Below are 20,115 nucleotides of genomic sequence, written 5' to 3'. Positions count from 1 at the left end.
TTTGAAGTAAAACTAACATTTCTCAGCAAGACACTGTTAAGGGATGTGCTGTTCATTATAAAACACTTATTTTGTGCCAGGCTATGTCCTAGGCTAGAAAGAAGAAACAGATGAGTGAAAGCCATAGTCCAGTTTCTCAGAGAGCTTGGCCTCCAGTGGAGGGAACATAAACCTTTTAAAGTGGTCTGAGGAGCATCTTGATTTGTTGACAGAAGCCCAGAACTTTAACTTGCTGGACTGGGCACTGCAAAGGTTGCTTGATGCTATGAAGAATGTGTGAAGGGTGAGGGGTTGTGCATTCCGGGCAGAAGAAACTCTATGTTTAAATATATGTTAGTGGGAGATCTTGCCATGTTGTGGGAGCTGTGGGTCCCAAAACTCAACAAATCAACCATGAGCCTTTATAAGCAATTAGTGGAATTGTTCTGGCCTGATGATGACTTACACTTACCATAGAAACCTTGAAAAATTCCCTGATCCTACCCTTATCCTCCCATTGGAGTTGGTTCCCATCGTATGTTCTGATACCATCTTTAATAACACTAATTATATTTTTATGCATGTAGTAGAAGAAGTAGTCTTCACATGCATGTTCAGTCTTTCCTATGTGAATGCAAGGTTTATGTTGTTTTAGTCATAAACATTTCCCTGGGACCTTGTTCAGTGATTGGGTTATAATGCATGGTCAGTAAATATTAGCTCAACAAATAAATGGTATTAAAGATAATATTGTAATAGTGTCCTAGAAAGCATACAGTAATAGTTTTGTTGGAGAAGGGATTTAATTAATGTAATTTAATGCATATTTTTAGCTGTGGGTTCTTTTCCTTTTAATTTCATCCAGATTTCTTTCCTTACCTGCTGGCTATAGTTTGGCCATTTAGACTTCAGAGAGAACACACATGTATTTTCAGTTTTTATTTTTATTTCCTCTACCTGTAGTGATTCAGAAGACACATGTAGCAACAAAGGACATCTTGTTTGAGGTTAGGTTCTAGTTATCATGGAGGTTAAAAATCTTGTAATGTCATAGTTGCTCTTGATAAGTCAGATGGTGACTAAAGGTCAACCTAGTTCTTTTCTGCATCTTTGCCTAAGCAGTGGTTCAAGTGTTGGCTTCTGCAAGAAAAATCTGTCTTCAGATAGTATCATATTCCTGGTAGCATGCTCATGCTGATGGGCATGTAGAAACAGACTTATTGAGGGGAAAAGATTCATAGCTTCATATGAACCTTATGTTCACTTAGCTTCACTCAGATGTGCAAAAGCTTATGAGTTGAAAATGAGTGGAGGAGCCTTTGTATTTAAGATCTGTGAACCTTCAGCATTTATTCTTTTCTCCTGGTCCCAGGACCCTGATTGGCTTTGTGAAGTTTGCTCCTCAAAAGAACTCCTGTAACCTCCTCCCACTATTATTGATTCAGATGATGGGAACATCTAACTCTCAGCTATAGGTAGACTTGTTTTTTTGTTTTTTTTTGTTTTTTTTTTTTTAGAGCTTTATTTCTAAAGGATTAGTTAATTTGGTCATTACTAATACTATTGTATATAATTCAAGAATTGACCAGAATTTTTTTTTAAATTTCTTTTCAGTGTAACAGAATTCATTGTTTATGTACCACACCCAGTGCTCCATGCAATATGTGCCCTCCATAATACCCACCACCTGGCTCCCCCGACCTCCCACCCCCCGCCCCTTCAAAACCCTCAGATTGTTTTTCATAGTCCATAGTCTCCTGTGGTTCATCTCCCCCTCCAATATCCCTCAACTCCCTTCTCCTCTCCATCTCCCCATGTCCTCCATGTTATTTCTTATGCTCCACAAATAAGTGAAACCATATGATAATTGACTCTCTCTGCTTGACTTATTTCACTCAGCATAGTCTCTTCTAGTCCCGTCCATGTTGCTACAAAAGTTGGGTATTCATCCTTTCTGATGGAGGCATAATACTCCATAGTGTATGTGGACCACATCTTCCTTATCCATTCGTCCGTTGAAGGGCATCTTGGTTCTTTCCACAGTTTGGCGACCGTGGCCATTGCTGCTATTAACATTGGGGTACAGATGGCCCTTCTTTTCACTACATCTGTATCTTTGGCGTAAATACCCAGGAGTGCAATTGCAGGGTCATAGGGAAGCTCTATTTTTAATTTCTTAAGGAATCTCCACACTGTTAACCAAAGAGGTAAAGGATCTGTACTCGAGGAACTACAGAAATTTGATTTATCTGCTTTATGGTCACTTGCAACTCTGAAGGAACTAGAAAACATGAATGACCATTCTTTTGAAATTCTTTAAGAATGGGTGGCTGCGATCCAGCTATTCTTTTAGCTAGAAATCTCTAATTAGTGAAATATCTATTCCAATTTTTCAGTGAAATAACTGAATTGTTGTGGTAACTCTGAGACAAATCCTGTGGTCTTGAGATGCTTCCAGAATCATCAGAGGAAGCTTACATTAGGTGTTACTGTAGCTCTTGCACCAAGTGTATACTATTTAATTCTGTATATTACTCAGTATTTGGTTAAAGCTTGAATATGGGAAAGGAGCTGGAAGTATTATAGAGAGATTCTGTGCCATGCTGATGATGAAACTGTAAATGGATGCATTGCACTGTGACCTGGACATTTTGGTGAAAACATTTTGTTTTACTTAAAAAATAAATTGTTATGTGTCTCACTTTTGTGAACCACAAAGTAAACTGTGACACAACCACTTTTGCATTTTTCTGAGCTTTGTAATACAGTAACACTTTGGTGTAGTAAGGGTCACCAAAGGTTACTTGGTAGTGTTTTTAGGAAATATCCCTTTGCAGATGTTAAAAACAACAGGTCCAGACTGGCTTCATCAGATTAGATTGTTGTGTTAACCTAAAAACAGCAAGGCCATAGAGAAAAATCCTGATTAGGTACTATTATTTACATATGAAAAAAATGAGATTTAATGAGAGACAAAGTATTTTGTCCTATACCACGCTCCTAGAAAGTGATCTGAGTATAAGAGTCTAATCTGGGGAACTCCACAGCCTTCTTACCCATTACCCTTTACTACTTTGCAAGATAGTTTTTCTCTTGATGGTATCTTTCACGCCTTTAGGCTTATGGTACTGCTGAATCACAGGCCTTTGTGGGAGAAGTTAAATGTAGAGATCTAGACTTTGGGAGTTCTCTGAAAGGTTGTACAAACTGAGACTTACTGAGGGAAAAAGAGAAGTATTCCTAAACTGGTTGAGGGGAAGGGAAGGAAGAAAGAGAGGTGGGAGGGGGTTGGAGAAAGAGAATGAATGTTAAGAGGAGGAGGGGGAACATGTAGAATGTGTTGTATTTTATTACACCTCTCTTCCTCTTATGGACACATCCTTATTTGGTGTACTTTTAAAAAAAATTTACTTTTTATTTATTTTTTAAAGATTTTTATTTATTTGAGACAGAGAGAAAGAGAGCATGCCTGCGGGGATGGAAAGAATATAGGGGAAGGAGAGAGAAGGGGAAAAGAATCTGCTAAGAAAAGTCTGCTGAGGAGCCCCTGAGTGGCTCAGTGGGTTAAGCCTCTGCCTTCAGCTCAGGTCATCATCTCAGGGTCCTGGGATGGAGCTCCATCCACATCAGGCTCTCTGCTCAGCAGGGAGCCTGCTGCCCCTCCCCCCCCCCCCCCCCCCCCCCCCCCGCACGCCTCTGCCTACTTGTGATCTCTGTCTGTCAAATAAATAAATAAAATCTTAAACAACAACAAAAAAAAGTCTGCTGAGTGTGGAGCTGGACCTGGGGCTATCTCAGGACCCTGAGATCATGACATGAGTCAAAACTCAGAGTTGGATGCTTAAGCAACTGAGCCCTGAGGTTTCCTTTTTTAAAGGAAAAATTATATATAAAGTATCAAACGGACTTATTTCCCTGCCCTTCCAGTGTCTTCTCACTCAGCTTTTAGCAGTTATCAGTAGTGTTTCATGTATAACACTTTTTTTTTAAAGCTATGAGCATTATGCTCTTAACATTCCCAGCAACAAAAAAATAAAATCCATAATACAATCCAATACCCATTTGGTGCTCAATTTTCCTGAATTGTCTCAAAAACAGTTATTTATTACTGGGGGTTGACTAAATTAGGATCCGTGCAAAGTCCACACATTGCATTTGGTTAATGTATCTCTTAAATTTACATTTTCTTCCTATTTATTTGCTGAGGAAAGAAACTTAATCCTTCCTCTTATAGCATTTTCATATTCTAGATTTGGCTGATGGTGTCCTAATGTTGTTCAGCATGTTTTTCTGTTCCTTGTTCCTGTAAACTAGTAGACCTAGAGGCTTGAATAGATTCAAGTTGAGTTTGTTTTGGCAAGAATATTTCATAGATGGTCCTCTTGTCTTAAAATAGGACATTAAGATTGATTCAGAAAAAGATTCTTTTCTTTTTTTTTTTAAAGATTTTATTTATTTATTTGACAGACAGAGATCACAAGTAGGCAGAGAGGCAGGCAGAGAGAGAGAGGAGGAAGCAGGCTCCCTGCTAAGCAGAGAGCCCGATGTGGGGCTCGATCCCAGGACCCTGGGATCATGACCTGAGCCGAAGGCAGAGGCTTTAACCCACTGAGCCACCCAGGCGCCCCAAGGTTCTTTTCATGTAATGGATTTAATAGTCATTAGTGATTGCTACCTGGATATTACTAATTCATTAGGGATTGCTTGCTAACCAGCAACAAGTGTATCTGATTGTCTTATTTTGTGATTCCATCATTTTTTCTGCATTTATTATGATTCTTTTGTAAGGAATCTTTTATCATCAATTATTTGATTGTCTTGAAATACAGGAAATACTAGTGTAAAGGCTTCTAAATCTTTAGAGAAGCTTTTTTAAAAATTGAGTTATAACTTACATGCAATAAAGTGCATAAATCTTAAATGATGTACCTCTTAGTGAATTTTTACATAGTATTCACTGTTACCAACACCTCAGTCAACCCTTTCTCATAGAGGTAATCTCTATGTTAACCTCAGATTGGTAACTTCAGTATCACCTAGGAACTTGTTAGAAATACATGTTTTAAGAATCTATTTTGGGCATACTGACTTGGAAGCTCTGAGGGGGGCAGCAATCTTGTTTTAATAAGCCCTCTCAGGTGATTCTGATACACACCAATATTGGTGAACCATTGCTCTGTCCTAATCGTTACCATCATAATTAGTCTGTTCTCGATCTTCCCTTTATATAAATGGATCAACTGTACAGTTTTTATGTTCCATTATATTTCCCAGGTGCAGGGATTTTGCCCTGTGTCCCAGGGACCAAAGGGTTTGGTGCCCCTTCCCCAGCAGTTTAAGGCTTTGCTGCATAAAATAGAAGGATGCATAGAAGCTAGTGGGTCTTTGTCCTTGTTGCAGCTTAGCCCTTATCTCCTGTATGCTTGTGCAATTCAGAGTAGGCTCTCTGGTGTATTTTCCTTGGATAGTAGGATGAGGCCCATAGGAAAGAGCTTGCTATTCCAAGCCGACATTTTACTCCACATTCGGCTTTTAAGCATCCATGAAAATGTGAGCTTATTACTCCTTATGATGGTCACTTCTTTCTTTTATGCTCTGTCAAAAGTGAAACTTAAAAAATGTCTTGTTTCAGCCATAAGAAACTCTTAATCTCATGAAACAAACTGAGGGTTGCTGGGAGGGTAGAGGGATAAGGATAGGGTGGCTGGGTTATGGACATTGGGGAGGGTATGTGCTATGGTGAGTGCTGTGAAGTGTGTAGCCTGATGATTCACAGACCTGTACCTCTGGGGCAAATAATACATTATGTATTAATAATGAAAAGAAAATATAACATAAAAAAATGTCTTGTCTTTTCTTGGAGGTTCTTGGCCCCCTTTGGAATTTGGCTCATTTGGTTGTCTTTTGATGTTGGCTCTCTGATGGGCTCAAGAAAAGTTAGGATTTTAAAGATTATTGGGTAACAACCAGGTTGTTAGGTAGTAGTGATAGTCATTGCAGCTTTCTACATCCTAAGTGGAAGTGACATTCTGATCTTTCTATAAATGGAATCATACACTATATGTACTCTTAAATAACTAGCTCATTTGTTTAAAGGATCTTGCTAAATTCATCTGTATTGTTGCGTGTAACCAATAGTTAGCTCTTTTTGTAAATTATGATGTATTCTATTAAGTCAAAATTACTACTAAAATTTATTTTTCTATGATATTCTTTCAGCATATCTAAATCCTTTTTTTTTTCTTTAAAGATTTTATTTATTTATTTGACAGAGAAAGATACAGCAAGAGAGGGAGCACAAGCAGGGGGAGTGGGAGCGGGAGAATCCTGCTCCACAGGAAGACTTATGCGGGGCTGGATCCCAGGACTCCCAGATCATGACCAGAGACAGCACTTAATGACTGAGCCACCCAGGCACCCCTCAGTACATCTAAATCTTAACAAAATGTTTCATTTTGGGGGTATTTATTGAGTGTCTGCCATATACTGAACAAGCTTAGGGTTGGTAATGTATGCTGGTATAGCAGACACAGTCTGTGCCATCCTTGAACTTACAGCCTAGCAATGATCCATCTGTTTTAATGTTAGCCCTGTCACCCTTCTGCCTGACCCGTGATTCTCTATAACCCTGTTCTCAATGCCTATTTAATTTAGGAATTTTGCTTGAGCATGTCCTAAATATATCAAAAAGCTAAAGGATTGCATGATGTGATTTTTTTTAAATACTCGGTGTTTTATAAAATGTCTATGGTTAATTGTTATACCTGTATACTATTTTAAAAGGCAGTACAACGGGGCACCTGGTGGCTCAGTGGGTTAAAGCCTCTGCCTTCAGCTCAGGTCATGATCTCAGGGTCCTGGGATCCAGCCCTGCATTGGCTCAGGTCCTGATCCCAGCGTTCTGGGATGGAGCCCTGTATCAGGCTCTCTGGTCAGCAGGGAGCCTGCTTCCTCCTCTCTCTCTGCCTGCCTCTCTGTCTACTTGTGATCTCTGTCTGTCAAATAAATAACAAATCTTTAAAAGGCAGTGCAACTACTCAGGTGTTAGGCGTGGCCATTATTCAAGCAGCTTGGCACTTATCATCTTTACTTAGCCCAGCACCCTAGTGTCATTTGCATGCCCCACATAGTTATTTAAGTTTATTGGAACTAAATGGTAAAATTTGGAGAGAATTTTTGTGGTTTGGCCAGGGGAGCTTCTGGTTCCTCTTTATCTGCTAGTATTTTCCTGTTCCTTAAATTAAAACTTAAGAAAGTAATATGCCTTGAATCTACATTCAATAACATTATTTAATGTTCCTAAGCCACAAATTAATTTAAAGCCTCACTTTCACAAGTTGCTTTGATCCCAATCTGCCTAACAAGCTGTAGCTGGAGGACAAAAAAGTCAGCTTGATATAATAATGGGGCTTTGTATTGAGCTTGGTGTGGTCTTTTTAAAACCATAAGCAATCTGCAAGGAATGAAGTACTGTTTTAAACCTTTACTTTTGGCTGAAGGTATCCTTTTTGTTCATTTGATTATTGTAATCAAGCCTTCGAATCGGTTTATGCCACAGATGAAAGCTAGGAGAAACAGGGCAGAAGGGGATTTAGGGGAATAGGTTGAGTAACACAAGGTTAAAAAATTTAAATTAAGATATATTTATCTGAATGTGAAAGCACATATTAAGAAGTGACTAGTTAGGGGTATGCAGTCATCAGCATTGCTGTTCAGTTAATTGCTCTGGGTCTCAGTAGTGAATATATGCCTGTGTAAATCCCCAAAATTCAGGTAGTTCATACCTCCCAAAAAGCTGTTTGAAAAACTAAAAAAAGAATGTGAGTGGGTGGTTCCTCAGATGATAAGGTAATGGATGTGAAAGGAGTTTGAAAAGGTGAAAGCTTCTACTATTGCTCTCAAAACTTCTCATTTAATTATACCTAGGTTCTTTGCAGTCTTTATGCTTCCCTAGCCTTAATTATCCAATTCCTTCCTTCACTCTTGTACTTCTCAATAAGCCTCTCAGAATATTTCTTTCCTGGTGCCTGGGTAGCTCTGTCAGTTAAGTTTCAGTCTCTTGATTTTCAGGGTCATGATCTCTGGATTCTGGGATCTGCTGAGCCCCATGTCTGGCTCTGTGCTCTGTGGGTAGTCTGCTGGAGATTCTCTCCCTCTGCCTCTTACCCTGTCCTACTCCTGCATGTGCTCTTTTTCTCTCTTTTTCTACCTCACTCAAGTAAATCTTTAAAAAAAAAAAAAAAAAAAAAAGAATGTTTCATTCCTTTGTCAGAAAGGCAGTCTGCATGGATCCTGGAATCAGGTAGACTTGAACCTGAATTATTTTCAGTACTTTACGAATTTTTGGACAAGTATTTTACCCTTTCCAAATCTCGGTTTATCGATTTAATATGGGAGGACATCCACAATGTTATGAAGATTAAACAAGGAGGGAGTGGTAAGCATGATACCTATCATGTAAATGCTCAGTAAAGTTTGCTTTTACTTTTCTCTTCCTATCCTATTGTGGATTCCTTTTAAAAGCATGAAACATACAAGCAACCCCCCCCCCCCAAGACCTTGATTTACTGGATTTATTTATTTACTTATTTATGCGGGGAGGGGAAGTTGGAGATGGAGAATAAGAGTCTCAGGCAGACTCCCCACTGAGCACAGAGCCCAATATGGGGCTGGATCCCAGGACAGAGATCATGACCTGAGCCAAAATCAAGTGTTGGAAGCCTAACCAACTGAGCCACCCAGGTGCCCCTGATTTACTCATTTTTTAAAAAAGAATTTATATATAGTTTTGAAAATTCTTTTAGATGTGAAATATCAATACTATAAATGTGCCTATATTTGAAAAATCATTTTACAGAAATTAAATCAGAAAATCTCAGACATTTCCAAGCCCTGTGCCAGGTATTATTCTTTGTTCAGCATTAAATTAAAGCTCATTGACAATAGTAAAATGTTTCAGAGAAGATGGAATCATTTGATTTTGTAGCCAGCATGTACTTTTTCAAATTGTTATGATTGCATTCTTTAATCACTTAACAGACTGCATATCAGGGAAAGTTCATCAGAGGTAGCATAAGCTACTAAAATGAGGCGGACTCACAATGTTTGTTTTATTTAATTTCATAGTTATGTAAGCAAATATAAGAGAAAGTTTCATGAATATTTAAAGATAATAGGTAGTCAACTAATGAAGTGACAGTATTCATACTATAAGCAGATATGCAAGCTTTACAGTTGAGCCATCAGATTACTTTAAGACCACAACCAAGATGATTGATTTTGTTTATTACAGTCATTTGTGCATTTAGAAATCAATAAGTACTCTTGAAAGGAAATAGTGCATTCAGGTTCTAATAAATTTTTCTTGTTTTTGTTCTGAGTGGTGGCACCCCAAACACACTTTGTAATAGTAGTGTGTCTTTCTTGTAGGCTTATCTTGTACCTCTAAGTTATTAATACTTAAGATATTCTTGGGAGGTAATATATAGTATTCTCATTTTAGACAGTAAAATAAAGAAATAGAGAAGTGAAAGAATAGAATGTTCTGTCTTTAGACTACTTGTGATAGGCAGGGAAATGTTAAAGCCTTTCTGACTCATAGACTGACTCACCAGAGGACAGAATTTTTAATGTGTGTTATTTAGTGATTTGCAAAATGACCCTTATATCTAATATCATTATCAGTTTCCTTATGGTTATCCTGAAAGTGTTTGTAGTTGTGGAAGTATGTTTTGTGGTAAAGACTGTTATAAAAAAATGGGATGGCAGTAATCTCACATGGATACTGCCCCTGTCCCTTTTTCTGGTCATGGCATATGTTGCTATTTGATCATGATAATTTATCTTAGAGTCTAGATTTTACTTCAGAATCTTTTTCAACATAATCCTTGAGGAAGCTGCTACCAGTTAATCACAGATACACAAAACAAAGTTGTTTTTCAGTCTTGATTTAGTATTTATTAAATTAACTTGCGCTAAGAGATTATGAATTAACTTAAAAGTTGAGAATCTTTCAAATTCGTGGTCCTGTGACAGGCCACGAAGTATATAACACTTAGCTTATGCTCTTAACAGGTTTATTTTCTAACGGGTCAACTAGACATGCCCACAATATAAGACAGACTCAACTATATTATTGATGTGAAGGGAATAGAGAAAGATGAATCAGTTTTAACTGGAAAGTTTTGTGGGTGTAGAGATTTTGAACTTTGAGGGTGGGGCCTTTAAGGTGGTCTTTACAAGAGTAAAGGCACAGAAGGTAGAAAATACAGAATAGATTTTGGGGAATGTCCAACAGTGTATCTTGGCTTGAATGTATAGTACTGCAAAGAGTGTAGAACCAAATGGAGAAGTTCAATCTCTGTAGTGGATTTGGGATTTTATTTTGTTATTCCTGGTCCATGCATGGTTTTTAATCGTAGAAGGGAAGAATATGATCAGATCTGTGCTATAAGAGTTTAACTGTTGGGTGCCTGGGTGGCTCAGTGGGTTAAGCCGCTGCCTTTGGCTCAGGTCATGATCTCAGGGTTCTGGGATCAAGCCCTGCATGGGGCTCTCTGCTCAGCAGGGAGCCTGCTTCCTCCTCTCTCTCTGCCTGCCTCTCTGCCTACTTGTGATCTCTCTGTCAAATAAATAAATAAAATCTTTAAAAAACAAGATTAACTGAACATTTAAAAAATAAATATTAGAAGATCAATTTTCTTATTTTCTGGGAATTTTGATAATCATTTTATATAAATACATATTTATCTCTGTAAGCTAATTAGAACAGAGCAGCTTTAAAAGACTTTATAATCTAATTTATTAATACCCTCCAGGGTATTTTTCTCCTCAGTATTCAGGTTATTTTAGGACTTTTCTCCTTGCCAACTAGTTTGATTTTTCCATCTTGGGTTCTTTACTTCCTAATTGATTTCCTTAGCTGATTTAAACTTACCTGTTTTGTTTTTTATCTTTGAATTCTTGTTGTGTTCCTTTGTTCTGCTTGCCATAGTCATAATTTGTTTCTTTTCTTGCTTCTACTCCCTTGTTTATATGTTTGTGTGGCCATTTCTTTTTATCTTTCTAGGTAGAGACTTGAATAGCTGGACCAAGACTTGTACTTGCTGTTGATAGAACCTGGGTGAATTCCCATTGATACCTTTTTCACCTTAGCTATGATTTTGTCTCTTTCTTTTACTGCACACCTTCAGGACACCTTTTGAGCAGTTGTATGCTGTTCTGTCTACTTCTTTGTGGTTGAGGATATAAGGCAGTGTGGGAAGAACTCTTCTGGTGCTCCAGGCTTTCCTGTCTCCTTAGGTTTTGTTAAATGTATACTGGCCTCACTCTATCCTGTGTAGTATAATTTGAGGGGCTTTAGACTCTCCCCTCAAGTCAGAACAGTGCCTTGTTCTGTGCCAAAGTTGTTTTCCTGGACTTTCCTAGAGCATGCCAAACCAGGTATTTCTATCCAAACTAGAGAATGTTTATTAAAACTTTGGAGTTTTATCAACTCACCTCTTTTCCCCATTTCTGCTTTCAGTCAGTGTCATAATGCTAGGAGCCAAACCTCATTGTTCAGAATCTTTCTCTGTCCACTACTTTATAAAGTATAGAGGTGCTTAGTTTACACAATTTTTGTTTGAAGCTGGTGAGTTTTTGGCTAAAAATTATATTCATACACACACGTATATATATTCTTTCTTTTTTATTAGTTATTGGGGATAGGAAGTTTTGTAATTCTGCTTCACTCCAGCAACTTTACTTGAATGTCTCTATGATTTCCTAAATATTTATTTTTCACTTAATTAATAACACACATACTTCAGAAACTCTCAATTTTTAAAGTATAGGTATGGCTTTGAATCAGGTTTTGTTTTGTTTTTGTTTTTACTAAAAAAATAACTAACAGCATATGATTAAGATACATAATTTTAAAAAACCATCAGTGACTGTAGGGTGTGTTTTTTTCTTTTATTCACATTTTGTACTTGTGTATGCTTTTGTAGAATTTTTATATAATCACAATGAGCATATAGTGAGCAGTAAGCATATAGCATATTGTATTTCTATTAATATTAGGATAAGCATTTTAATATTTCTATCTCATCTTTGTGATCTCATCATGTGACCCTGAATATGTCATACTTTATTAAACAGTTAAATAAAGGACAGTAGGTATTTCAGTTTTATGTTCTTGTCTGTTCATTGAACCTTTTTGTGTTTGTTGTTTTGTGTTACCTTTAAAATAAGTTTGGGAGGTTGAGATTAGTGGACTAACCAACTTTATTAAAACCATTATACTTTTCACCATGATCCTACTGTAGTATCTATTTATATTACCAGTTGGAAATTTGTTTGAGATAGTTGCTTAAAATGATACCTGATATCTCTCCTGTTAATGTCAGAAAAAAAATTTTGGTGCTATTTTATTTTTTTCCTATATCCTACTGTGATTTTAGTAATGAATTTTTAAAATGTATTCCAGTTTTTATAAGATTACATATACTTTAAAAAATAACAAATAACACTTTCTTATTTTAAAGGAGATAATATTGTCCAAAGTGAAAAAAATAATATGGATTGGAAATTGGAAGACGTGTTTTCTGTAGAAGTATTTCTTTTTTTCAAAATTCAGTCAGAATTGACAGTCTGGTTTTATTAATTCTGGAATTTGTTATCATTGTGCATAGCCCAAGTTTAAAAAAGCGTGTATAAAAATGTTCTTTACTTTCTCCTAACATTAATTTATTAATTTAATTCCTGCACTCAATATTTATTAAGAAATTTGTAGGAATCATAATAGGTTTTGGTGCATGTCATTGTCTATGAGTATATATTCTTATTATATAATAACCCATGTAATTTTGCTTATTTAGGAACGTTTAATCTACTTTTTTGTCTCCTCAGATTCTGTCAGATTTTAAGAACAAATGCATCTTATAGCTCATGGAAGAAAAAACACAAATCAAGACATTTTTGGGTTCCAAACTGCCAAAGTATGGAACAAAATCTGTGAGGAGTACTCTGCAGCCAATGTCAAATGGGACACCTGTTAATTTATTGGGAACTTCCAAGAGTAGCAACGTCAAAAGTTACATAAAGAATAATGGCTCTGATTGCCCATCATCCCATTCATTTAATTGGAGAACAGCAACTAAATACCAACTCAGTGCGCAAAGTGTTGAAGACCGTAACAGTACTCAAACTTCACACAATAAAGTAATTGATCCTGAAAAACATGCACCTACTCAAGGAATTTTTGATAAAAATGGGATAAAGGGAGGCTTGAAAAGTATTTCTTTACTCACATCAAAGTTAGCAAAGCCATCCACTATGTTTGTGTCATCTACGGAGGAGTTAAACCAAAAGTCTTTGTCTGGACCATCTAGTTTGGGTAAATTCACCAAAGGCACATTATTAGGAAGGACTTCATATTCTTCAGTCAGTGCTCCAAAATCACAGTTGAATGGATTGTATGGTAACCGTTCAGCTGGTAGCATACAAAGGCCTAGAGCAAACTCCTGTGCCACAAGAAGCAGTTCTGGAGAAGGCTTAGCACAATCCCTAGACAATATTAAATCTCTTACTTGTGAAAAAATGGTAAGGTCACAAAGTTTTTCACATTCCATTCAGAATTCATTCCTTCCACCTTCATCTATAACCAGATCACATTCCTTCAATAGAGCTGCAGATCTTACAAAGCCTTATCAGAACCAACAGCTACCCATTAGAGTGCCTCTGAGGTCAAGTATGCTAGCAAGAAATTCCCGGCAATCAGAAGTGCTCAATGGGAATGATCACCTAGGGTATGGATTTAATAGGCCTTATGCTGCTGGTGGAAAGAAGTTGGCTTTACCAAATGGCCCAGGTGTAACTTCCACTTTGGGTTATAGGATGGTTCATCCCTCTCTACTGAAATCTAGCCGACCTCCATTTTCTGGCACTATCACAGTTGATGGTAATAAGAATTCACCTGCTGATCCATGTGTAGAAGAAGATGCTGAACTTATGGCTAAGGATGGAGCTATGAATAAGGACCAAGAACTAATTGAAAATGATAGTTATAGAACAGAAAATGACCAGACCGTGAAGCATAATGCTAAAATTAGATACCTGAGTGATGATGTGGATGATATTTCCTTGTCATCTTTGTCATCTTCTGATAAGAATGATTTAAGTGAAGACTTTAGTGATGATTTTATAGATATAGAAGACTCCAACAGAACTAGAATAACTCCAGAGGAAATGTCTCTCAAAGAAGAAAAGCATGAAAATGTACCACCAAAGGATATATTTGATTCCCCCAAGGAAAATGAAAAAAGTAAAACTGACGAGTGGATAGATATAAGTGTCTCTGGTAAATATTAATATTCTTAAGTTTGCTTTTTCATAGATAATATAATTGAACTTACACTTGGGATTACCTTTTGATTAATTCCAAGATGCTGTCAATTTTTGTGGCGGGATGGATCTAAATAAAATTGAGGTGGGGCAACTTTTATCTTTCTGTGACTTTTGCTCTCAGACTTATTTTTCACTATTTAAAACAGTGATAAAAATACTCTTCCCTAATATATCTTACCTTTTTCTTCTGTGACTTTCATGTAGAGGCCTATTCCTATTGCTTCAGATTTTTTTCTTTTCCCCCTCTTCCCTAAACAGTGGCATGCCATTTTAAACTGTCTCTTCCTTTATGGTAATAGATGCTATGTGTTTAGAGTGAAGCTGTGCCAAAAGGTAAATGAGCTAATAATAATATAGGTTATGTCCAGTCTAATGAGTGTTTTTATCCTAGAAATTTTTTACTTTTTTAAAATAGAGCTTAGATTTCTTGTTTAGCAAACTCAGAGGAACTTTATTTTTTTAACTGAGGAAAGTGAGATTAGTACCTCTTAAATATTTCCTCTTATACTTGGTCATCCTGATACTAAAATTCTGGAGAAAATATCTCTTTGTGCCCAAATAGCCTGAAAACAGAGCAAACTGAAGGGATTGAGTGTAGCCATGTGATCTGGTCAAGAGTGTAGGCCATGCCTAGAGATATGCATAAACCCTTGACTGTCTGAGGGTCTTTTGCCAGAACAAGTGTTTCTCTTATAAGGTGGCAACTGCAAGGTTAAATGATATACACAGAGAAAGGAGTTTCATGGCCAGTGTGTAAAAGAAATATCTTAGGAAATATTAAAAGAATGTGAAGCTTTATTTATAATTCTAGAAATGTTGCAGAAGTGAAAGATGGCTCAATGAACTTTCTTTATGTGTATTGGGAAACATTTCAGTAGGTTATTTAAAATTTTATCCCCTGATTTTTTTTTTTTTTATTGTTTAGGATTTAGAAAATGCTATAATTACTAATACTTTTTTGTCAGTTATTTTGCTATATTAAGTTATTAGAGTGTATATTTTCAGAAGCTGAGAAATACATTTCTATGAATTAATAACTTTTTTCCCCTTTTTCTTCTTAAAAAAAAAAAATTGAAGACAGGAGTGAATGTACAAAACATACTTCTGGGAGCAACTTGATTTCACCAGATACTGATTACAGAGCTGGTTCTTCATTTGAGCTCTCTCCATCTGATAGCTCTGATGGAACATACATGTGGGATGAAGAGGGTTTGGAGCCCATTGGAAATGTCCATCCAGTTGGGAGTTATGAGTCCTCAGAAATGAACAGCATAGTACGTATGAATTTATATATACTTTTGAAACATTTTGTTTACCTTACTATGGATAGACTTGTAATACTGCTTGGATTTTTTTAAGTTTATAAATAGCTCTCCTAGTTTAAGAAAGAAATTTTGTATCTGTTAAGAGCCTACAAAACATCTGACCTTAATACATAATAAACCATATATTTGTGTCACATGACATGAGTTAAATACACTCTCATACATTATGTACACACATAAAGGGATAGATACACTGTATTCAGGTTAAGGTAGGCTAGTGGTTCTCAAATTTGGGAGGAAGGCAATGTCTGGATGCAATTTTGGTTGTCATATTGAGGGGTGCACTGACAAATAGTGGGAAGATGCCAGGAATGCTTCTTAATGCCCTATAGTAGTATCCACAGCAAAGGATTACCCAGCCAAAGATGTCAGTAGTGCCACTTTTGAAAAATCCAGGGCTAAGCTATGCTGAAGTTAACATTTAAGTGCCAACTCAGTGGCTTAACACAATAAAAGCTTAATTTTTACTCTTCCAAAGTCTGTTGTGGGTCTGGAAGACTCTGTGGAGCAACTTCAGTGTTCTAAGCTGCTTTCCTCTCACCATCTTGAGCATCACCAAAAGAAGGTGGCTTTACCATTACCTTTCGAGGCCCCATCAAAAGGTCACTGTTGTAGAGGAAAAATGCTGCCAGCTCTTATATTTGCAATTACTTGCTGGGGCCTGCAGGTGGTACATTGTATTTTTACTCATAGCCTGTTGACTCTAATTTAAGATTAGTAGTAACTGGGCAAGAAGTGTAATTTTCCTGTGTACCTGGAAGGCAAGGGAACCAGATGTGGGTGAGCCCTAGGAGACCTACCATACATTATTATGTGCATATTTTAAGAGACACTGCAGTAATGTGGCTAATATGCTCTATGAGTAAAGTGTAGTTGGTATGTTTGAAGTGACTCATTGTAATTACTCGGTATATAAAATAAAATATGATTTTCCATTAACTGTATGGAAAATTGGTAGTCTTCATGGATATACTAAAGTCCAAGTAGGTTTTAGGTAATGTAATTTTCTGTACTCTCATAAATCTGTGACTTAGAAAAACTAAGCATCCTTACCAGAGAATTGTTAAATTGCACAGACATAGAGAGGACACATATTTAATTTAGGGAGAGTATCTCTATCTCATTAGAGAAAAGTTTAGAGACGATTACAGGATGTGCTTTCTTTCTAGGACTTTTTAAAGCAAGTGTGATCAAAATGGGATTGAACATTGTGTCCAGCAGATGGCAGTAATAATCCACTTAGTATCTGACATTTTTCACTTCACTGTTCCTATAAAGATTCCTTTAGAAGAGTTCAGAATGCACCTAGATCTTAAGATCTCAGAGCTTCTGATATAAGAGGAAAACAGTCTGAGAAAGGATGGAGAATTGATGGCAGATGTTGAAAAAAGTGTTAAGATCTCCTACTGTGTTAGAGGATTACTTTTTTTTTTTTCCCTGAAATTCTACCAGTTTTTTGCTTCTTGTATTTTGAGGGTATTTTGTTAGGTGTGTACCTGTTTAGAATTTTTTTTGCTGAAATTGGACTTAAGTCATAATTTAGTGATCTCTATTTCTCATTACCCTTTTTCTCTTAAGGCCTTTTTTTTCAGATGTTAGTATATTTTATCAATTTTATTTCTGTATGTTCCAACTTTTTACTATGAACTTTTTGATACATAGCAAATAGGTTATAACTTTTTTAAAATTATAATTTCTCTTTGTCTTCTAACCAGTGAGTTTAGTCCTTTTATGTTTGCATTTATTGATATACTTGGACAACATTCTCCCATCTTACTATTTTTAATTGCCTTTTTTTTTTTGCCTAGAATAGTTTAAATAAATATTTAAAACTTAATCCAAAAAGAACTTTAACATATTCTCATTTTTCTTGGCCTCCCTATCCCTCTCACCAAAGCCCATGTCTGTCCCATCCCCTCACTCCCCCCACCCGCCTCACCTCCAGTTCCCCAACCACCATCATGGTTGTTCTCTACAACAGTGCTCCTTCCAGCCCAGGTGGGGAGAGCTTCAAGATAAGGAGCTTTCATTAAGAATGTGAATCAACTGTGTTATTACAACAGTTTAGTTCAACCCACTCTTTAGTTTAGTTGATACTATTTTCACAATAAAACTTTCTTTTTGAAAAAAACAGTGTGTTGATATGCATTGTGGTGGAAGCTCCTTATCTCCAACAGTTTGTAGACTGACTACTTTGCATAGCAATTATCTAGAATCTAGGTTATTATTATTATTTTTTGGTTTAAATACAAATAGTGTTCTGTTGAGGTGTAATTCACACTAAATAAAATGCATAAATATTTGTCATGCAGCACAGAGAATTTTGAATGTTTGTATATAATGTCACACCACATTGTGATAAAGAATATTTTTGTCATCCCAGAATGTTTCCTGTGCTTTTCAGTCATTCTCTCAACCCCACCCCCAGAGGTGCCCCTGCTTTGATATATATCACTATAGATTAGTTTTGCCTATACTTCGTATAAGCAGAATTATAAACATGCCTATTTTATGTTTGACTTCTTTGATGCAACATTTTATACTTTTTATAGTTTGTTTCTTATTTTATAATATTTCTTTGTGTGAAGGTAGTACAACTTACTTTATCTTGCTATTGATTGACATTCAGGTTGTTTATTGTTTCTAGCAACTGCTATTATTGGAAAGATTTTGTTACATATTTTTGGGTAAACATTTATGCATTTCTGTTGGTGAAATATGTAGGAGAGGCACCACTGAATTATTGGGTATTTATGTATATAGCTTCAGATGCTGTTAGTTTTCCAATGTTGTTGTACCAGTTTACAATCCCACTGGTAGAAAATGAGCATTCTAGAAATTCCACTTTCTTTTGGTGCTGTCTGTCTTTTTGCATTTTTGCTATTCTGGTGGGGGTATAGTATTTCACTGAGATTTTTGTCTTGTGTTTTTTAATAACTGTTTGTTGAGCACCTTCACATATGTTTATTTGCCGTTAGCATATCCTCTTTTGTGACAGGTCTTTTATTAAACTGTATTTTTTTCTTTTTGGTTTGTAAAAACTCCTTCATATATTTTGGATGTAATTTTTTTTACACATATACATATACACTTATATATGTGTATATGAGTATATAATTAATATATATGGGTTCCTTTTTAAATCCTTTTTTTTTTTTTAAGATTTTATTTATTTATTTGACAGACAGAGATCACAAGTAGGCAGAGAGGCAGGCAGAGAGAGAGAGGAGGAAGCAGGCTCCCAGGACCCTGGGATCATGACCTGAGCTGAAGACAGAGGCTTTAACCCACTGAGCCACCCACGTGCCCCCCCTTTTTAAATCTCTTAATAGTGTCTTTTGTTGAATTGAAATTAACAAGTTCAGTTTAGTGTAGTTTACATTTTTTCCTTTGTTGTTAGCACTATTTTGAACTGCAAAATTTTTGTTTACCCTGAAGTCCTGAAGATATTTTTCAATGTTTTCTTCTAAGAGCTTTGTTTTTTAGCCTTTTACATTTAGATCTATGAGACATCTGGAAATTATTTTTGTGCATGTTATGAGGAGAAGTCAAGGTTATTTTGTTTTCTTTTTTGAAAAGTTTTTGTTCCCTACTCTGCTGCAGAGTTACCTTTGTCATAAATCAGTGATTGTATCAATATATTTCTTGGGGCATCTGGGTGGCTCAGGGGGTTAAGCCTCTGCCTTTGGCTCAGGTCATGATCTGGGATTGAGCCCTGCATCGGGCTCTCTGCTCAGCAGGGAGCCTGCTTCCTCCTCTCTCTCTCTCTGCCTGCCTCTCTGCCTACTTGTGATCTCTGTCTGTCAAATAAATAAATAAAATCTTTAAAAAATATATATATATATATTTTTTTTGACTCTCTTTTAGTTCATTGGTCTCCTCTTTTATCCTTGTGTCAGTGCTATGCTGTTTGTATTTCTGTAGCTTTAAGTACTAACATCTGGTAATCTAAGTTTTAATAGCTTTTTCTTTTCCAAGTTTCCCCTAGCTCACCTTTTGCAATCTCTTTAATTTTTAGAATGAACACATCAGTTTCTACAAAGAACCTTCAGGGATTTTGAATGACATTGCATTAACTTTGTAAATAAGTTTGGGAAGAATTGACGTGTTTAATATAGTGAATCTTTAAATTCATGAATATGGTGTATTTTTCCTTTTTTTTTTTTTTTTAGAGGTTATTTATTTATTTGACACAGAGAGAGAGAGAGAGAGAGAGAGAGATCACAAGTAGGCAGAGAGAGGGGGGGAAGCAGGCTCCTTGCTGAGCAGAGAGCCCTTTGCGGGGCTCAATCCCAGGACCCTGAGATCATGACCTGAGCCGAAGGCAGAGGCTTAACCCACTGAGCCAACCAGGGGTCCCTATTCTTCCATTTACTAGGGACTTCAGAAATATTTCTTGCTGATTCATTCTATAAAAATTTGT

The 20,115-nt window shown here is 36.4% G+C and overlaps 1 protein-coding gene across 7 annotated transcripts in view; it reads left to right on the top strand.

Annotated features, from left to right (window-relative positions):
- The window catches only part of CCSER2 (coiled-coil serine rich protein 2), a 199,710-nt gene that overhangs the window by 31,525 nt on the left and 148,070 nt on the right, over nucleotides 1-20,115 (top strand). For all 7 annotated transcript variants that reach the window (XM_059169721.1, XM_059169723.1, XM_059169725.1 and 4 more), the window contains exons 2-3: nucleotides 12,871-14,320; nucleotides 15,445-15,641. In XM_059169721.1, coding sequence (XP_059025704.1) covers nucleotides 12,910-14,320; nucleotides 15,445-15,641 — 1,608 coding nt within the window. In that variant the 5' untranslated portion in view covers nucleotides 12,871-12,909. The remainder of the gene's footprint in view (nucleotides 1-12,870; nucleotides 14,321-15,444; nucleotides 15,642-20,115) is intronic.

This window comes from Mustela lutreola, chromosome 4 (assembly GCF_030435805.1).
Source record: "Mustela lutreola isolate mMusLut2 chromosome 4, mMusLut2.pri, whole genome shotgun sequence".
Taxonomy (NCBI): domain Eukaryota; kingdom Metazoa; phylum Chordata; class Mammalia; order Carnivora; family Mustelidae; genus Mustela; species Mustela lutreola.
The sequence above is the reverse complement of the archived record's forward strand: the minus strand, read 5'-3'. Positions and strand labels throughout refer to the sequence as shown.